This window comes from Asterias rubens, chromosome 1, assembly GCF_902459465.1.
Source record: "Asterias rubens chromosome 1, eAstRub1.3, whole genome shotgun sequence".
Classification (NCBI taxonomy): domain Eukaryota; kingdom Metazoa; phylum Echinodermata; class Asteroidea; order Forcipulatida; family Asteriidae; genus Asterias; species Asterias rubens.
This window is the reverse complement of record NC_047062.1, coordinates 11,739,277-11,745,276: the sequence shown is the minus strand read 5'-3', so window position 1 is coordinate 11,745,276 and position 6,000 is coordinate 11,739,277. Positions and strand designations below refer to the sequence as shown.

The 6,000-nt window shown below is 38.9% G+C and overlaps 1 protein-coding gene across 1 annotated transcript; it reads right to left on the bottom strand.

Moving 5' to 3' along the window:
- Positions 1-257: 257 nt before the first annotated feature.
- Positions 258-1,641, bottom strand: LOC117297411 (CD209 antigen-like). The gene is made up of 2 exons (XM_033780437.1): positions 1,326-1,641; positions 258-427 (listed from the first exon to the last, which is right to left on the bottom strand). The coding sequence occupies exons 1-2, from the start codon at positions 1,639-1,641 to the stop codon at positions 258-260; spliced, it is 486 nt and encodes a 161-aa protein (XP_033636328.1).
- Positions 1,642-6,000: the final 4,359 nt, after the last annotated feature.

Here is a 6,000-nt window from a genome sequence, read left to right as displayed (position 1 = left end):
GGTCATCGAAGTTGCGAGGTAATAATGAAAGAAAAAACACCCTTGTCACACGAAGTTGTGTGCGTTTAGATGGTTGATTTCGAGACCCCAAGTTCTAAATATGAGGTATCGAAATCAAAATCAAATTCGTGGAAAATTACTTCTTTCTAGAAAATTATGGCATTTCAGAGGGATTTTACGGAAATGTGCCCGTGAAATCTTCATAAAAAGTAATTTGCCCAGAATTTTGAGCAACCTTTCACAGGTCCTGCTAGTGCTCAAAGCTGACAGATTAAATTGCGTGTGTGACCACAAGGAGTATCGTTCCAGCCGGCCGCCAGGCCTTCAGCGCAATCTTCGTTGCCTAGGTAATTATCTGGCTGACCGCTATAATCCCATCTCTTGTCCTGCACGTCAATGGTACCTTCATCCAAACACACCCAGGTACCTAAACAAAGTCAGTCAGAAACAAAAAGTCTCATTACATCATTGTATAAAACAAATACTTAAACTGTAGAGTAACAAAATCCTAATTTAGGCTGGCAGTTGCACCGATCCTTCATTTCTCTTAAAGGTAGTGGACACTTTTGGTAATTACTCAAAATAATTATTAGAATAAAACATAACTTGGTAACGAGTTATGGGGAGAGGTTGATAGCATATTTAGAATTTGAGGTCTCGAAATCAAGCATCTGAAATCACATAACTTCGTGTGACAAGGGTGTTTTTTCTTTCATAGTTTTATCTCGCAACTTTGGCGACCAATTGAGGTCAAATTTTCAAAGGTTTGTTATTTTATGCATATTTTGAGATACACCAAGTGAGAAGACTGGTCTTTGACATTACCAATAGTGTCCAGCGTCTTTAAATCAAGGCTAGAATTGTAATAGTTACGTTGTGTCTCTCGACCCTGGAAATACAACGGAGTGTTTGTCGTTAAGAAAGATAAATATTAAAGACACTGGCACTATGTAACTGTCAAAGGACAGTCTTCTCTCAACATAATATGAACAAAGTAACAAACCTATAAGAAAATTTGAACTCAACTGGTCGTCGAAGTTGTAAGATAATAATGGAAAAAAAAACACCCACTCTGCGTGCTTCCATCAGATGCTCGATTTCGGGACCTCAAAATCTAATTCTTAGGTCTCGAAATCAAATTCTTGAAAAATTACTTCTTTCTCAAAAACTTCCTTACTTCAGAGGGAGCCTTTTCGCACAATGTGTTATACTACCAACAGCTCTCTATTGCTAATTAGCAAGTTAGTTTTTAAGCTAACAACTATTTTGAGTAACCAATAGTGTCTACTTCCTTCAACACTATGTTTCTATAATTGTGTACCAACCTTCAGTTTGAATGTCGTTGCAACCAATCCAGAACCACTGGCCACTGAACATCTTGTTGAGCTGTTGTAACTCTTCTTCGGATTTAGGTACAACCATCACCCCACCCAACTCAACACAAATCTGCCTGCCCTCTTCCCATGTTGCGTCGGCATCAGGCATCTTGTAGCATTTGTCTTGCCACCGACTCCAAGTAGGGGGGCATCGTGGTGTCCCTCCAGTAGGTGTCACTCCGGTAGGTGTCCCTCCAGTAGGTGTCCCTCCTGTGCTGGGGGCCTGCTTCCAACACCGCCCGTTCACAGCGGCGTAGTTTGCCATTATAAGTATACCAACAACACCCAGCAGTTTGCTCGCCAACATTTTGCACACCATCTCTTTACAAATTGAAAATGCTGCCTGATATTATAACCAAGAAGGTGAAGGCCCTAACTTTCACAGAACGGAACCGTGTCAAGATCCTACTATCGCCAATAAAAACCAGGCTCATTGAGTCACAAAGAAACAGCGCAACAGGGAGTTCTTCAATAACAGCGATAATTTAATTAATAACAAGCTACATGCAATAGCACTTATTATAATTTAATAGCACTTATTATAATTTTGAGTTGAGCATAATAAGCTGTGGCATTGTCAAAAATTTGGATGAGACGAAAATTTACTGTGAAGTTTACATGCAAATTGTTTTCTGAAAGATTTGAAATTTGTTGCAGCGACACTACAAGGTGCATGTATGCCGATAACTAACTATTTCTTCTTTGTTTTGTAAATGTTTTATAAAATTGTGTTGGTTTACGACTGGCTGGATTTCTGATCAGAGTGAAAGCCCCCCTCCCCCCCCCCCGGGCAATATTAATATATAAAAACAAATTATCATTTTTAACAGTTGGGGTCTATCTCTCTTTGTATGTTTTTTTGCTCCCTATACCTGTTGTGGTAAAAACCGCCCCTAACACTCAACCTTCTCTTCCAACAAATCAAATAATAATTATCCGGTTTATAGCGCCCTCTGGCGTTGGTTGATCACTATAGCAATTGACCGAAACATACAGGTCCAATGATTATCAATGGATAAACTTGCAGTGACGTTGACTTTGTTCTGCGTTATAATTGGTCTACTCCGAAGTGACGTATAGTGATGTCAGGTTAGAGTTGACATTGAGGGGTTGGGGTTAGTTATAATTAATTTTAAGGGGCATGGTTTCTTGGGGTTAGAGGGGTCAGGGTTGATAAGGTTTTTTTGTTAAGGATCTGGGTTGCCGATAGGGCTAATCTTGAAGTGTTTGGGGGTAACGTCGCACTAGTCATTAGAGAAGTTGAGTAAAATACAGTTGTTTTGTGCATAATGTAATTTATTTTTAGCTTGCAGTGCTGAGAATGTATTTTAAAACATTAAACATCATCAATATTACATTATACTGATATTTGTACACCAATTGATTATTAAAGCGATACACTATAGTGTATATTATGGTGGATTACATAAAGTGCTTACACTGCCAGCAACTATTTTTTTAGCAAAAACCAATTCTAAAGATCAAAAGGGGGCCCTTGATAATATTTACAGGCCTGGTTCTTTATAATTTACCTCGACTTCGTCTCGGTAAAATTATCAAGAACCAGGCCTCGTTGGGATTAAACCACTAGTTGAAAACCTCTTAACCACACGTTGATTCCCTTAATAAGAACAGAATAAGGAATTGTGTTGTTGTTGTTTACGGTTCATGTCAAGAGAGGGCGTTGTACCGCGGGCACTATACTCAAAGACTATTGCCCGCTCTTGTACTATTCCCGCAAAACGCGCGCGCGCGATCACTAGCCTATATTAGTTCATCCCACGTGACCGTGTTTCAGCCAACCAGAACACAGAACAAGCAAGAGGTGTGTTTTAATGTTGAATATTATTTACATCATGGGAAGCGGCTGCCGATGACTACTTGAATATTTATTAAAGTCACTTGGGTGGATTCACAAAGGTAGTCCTAACTTAGGACTAGTCCTAGGCAATGCTAAGAGATAGGACCAGTCCTAAGTTAGGATGAGTTACCGGTCATAACTTCATTGCTTAGGACTAGCCCTAAGTTAGGACTACCTTTGTGAAATCGACCCCAGGACACGTTTAGCTGCCCAAAACCAGTTTTCTCACTTGATGTATCCCAACATGCTAAAATTAACAATCCTTTTGAGAATTTGGACTCAATTGGTCATCAAAGTTGCAAGAGAATAATGAAAAACGCACCCTTTTTGTTTCACAATTCAGATGCCTAACAAAATGCTTCAGTCTTTAATTATTTGAGTTAGAAATTACCTCTTTCTAAAAATTTCATGGCTCTGATACCACCAAACTCTTCGCTTACGATCACTATTTCCCGCTTACTGTGCAAGTGCGGAATATAATGCGCGAGCTTGGAAGCACACAAACACAAGATATCCCCGCTAAGCAGTCTTTTTTGCTAGACGCATTAAGCACAGAATTTACTGCTTCTGCTAAGCACGGAATCTTTGCTTTCAGAGCAGAGCATGACATTGGGCCCATTTGCACAAGCAAGTTCTTATCATGATAGGCCTGGGTGACTAGTGAAATTTACTACTCGACTAGTCGCACCTCAAACTCATACGATACTTGTCGAGATAAAAATAATGCGGATTCTCAATCAAAAGTTGTGCCGCTATGTGCTGCAAGAATATTAATTATGTTGCGAATAGTAGTAAGCAACACAACTGGTTCACCAAACAGGTAGTCGGGACAATTTTTGTAGTCAACGTTTGGGCTTTTGATGCTTTTAAAATGACCATCAATAAAATATATCTTAATATAAAAAAGTTTAGAGAAGTGAACAACATGTAATTTAATTTTAATCGAATAAATCATGTTTCCGAAAGCTGGGTTTGTTTACACTAGTTTAGTTAAAAATTAACTGCAAGCTGACGGTAACACCCCTATAGTGCTTGACATTAGAACGCATTGTTAAACGGACCGCTATGTTTGTATAGCGCCACCAATAGCTTGCGTGTGACCAGTTGGCACATTGCTAAACAAAAGGATGGTCTTGGCTAAAATGAGTAAGTGCAAGTAGGGAAATGAACTGACCATTACTCAATTCAATTCAATTCAATTCAATTCAATTTACATTTATTTCCACAAAACATTTCCAAAATATTACAGAACTTACTTTCTCTTCCATTGTAAACTTACAATTTCTTCCTTCCCGAGTGAAATTTTCATTTCTTTATCTTTTATAAATTTCTCCCATGTACAGTTTGAAAATCACTGAACAGAAACAGACAATAAGTGTTGACTCATTGTTGGTTAAAAACTTGAACAAATTAGGAGACTTTAGGCCTGTATGGCCAGTTTTGTTTTGTATATAGAGCTTAGGTTGACTTACCTACACGTGAGGACGAGGACATTCTTTAGCAACGTTCCAGACACATCTGGCAGATCTGCTCACCTTCATAGAAGTTAAAGAAAATGTGTTCATTCTGACAGCATGGATAAAGAGTTTCCTTTAAAGGCAGGGTATTATGTCTTTCGGTAATTGCCATAGACCAGTATACTCACTTGGTGTATCCCAACATAATGCATCAAATAACTTTAAGGCTCAATTGGTCATCGAAGTTGCAAGCAAATAACGAAAGCAATAGAGAAGATATAAAAATACCCTTTGGAACCAAATAACTAAGCTTTTCAGATGTATGAGAAAGGCTTCGTGTCTGAAGCCTTTTTCAATGTTCAAAATTCTTGGTGAAAAATAAGTTACCTCTTTCTTTTTGAAAACTACATTTTTTCTTCGGAGATCGTTTTGAACAATGTTTAATTATTATCAACAGCTGTCCTGCCAGTGCTCTTTGCCAAGTTTTTATGGTCGTTTTTAAAGTAGTCTATACCACCCCTTTAAAACACCGAATGCCGAATGATCAAATGAATTCACATATTATTCCAGGATTAATTGCTTAAAAAGTGTGATCCCTATTGACACAATGTACAGTTGATCATTGCCTTCGGATCTCGAATTGCCATTTCAATAATGACATATGGTGTATTTGCAGTATCGCATGTTGCCCAATGTCCAGTTAATTTATAACGTGGACTAAATCCTTAACGTACCCAAATCATAGTGTATGCCAAAGTTATTGTACTCCTGGCTTGCTGTCATAGCTTAACGTTCCCAGTCTGACCATGCATAATAATTATCTTAAGAAAGAAGACAATTCTTAAACCCTTGTCCACTCTATCTCAATAGAAGAGATTCTATTATAGTATCACTCTGAAAAGAACCCCAAGCTTCACTCGTATCGATCGTCCCAGCAGATAGACAAGAGTGGAATTCTTTTCTTTCTCAGCCGTGAATAAAGAGCCGAGGGACGGGAGTCCAGCGATGCGTGTCCCGGGTCGTTGGACAGGTTGATTCTCCCTCTTTCTCGGACTGTAAAGACACAAGGGATGGGTCCAGAGGGCTAACAATGGACAACCGTGCGCTATGTGACGCAATTAAACCTAGGTTTAGAACTACCATTCCATTCAAATGTCAGCAGCCATTGTTAGCAATGCTGTCAATTTACCAGGGTGGAAGAATGTTTCCCTTTTTCATGGAAAGGGAATAATTGTCACTTTGGTGACAGATAAACGAAGATGTATCGCGTGTGTCATCCCAGTGCGGAGAGTTGATAAAGTATGGC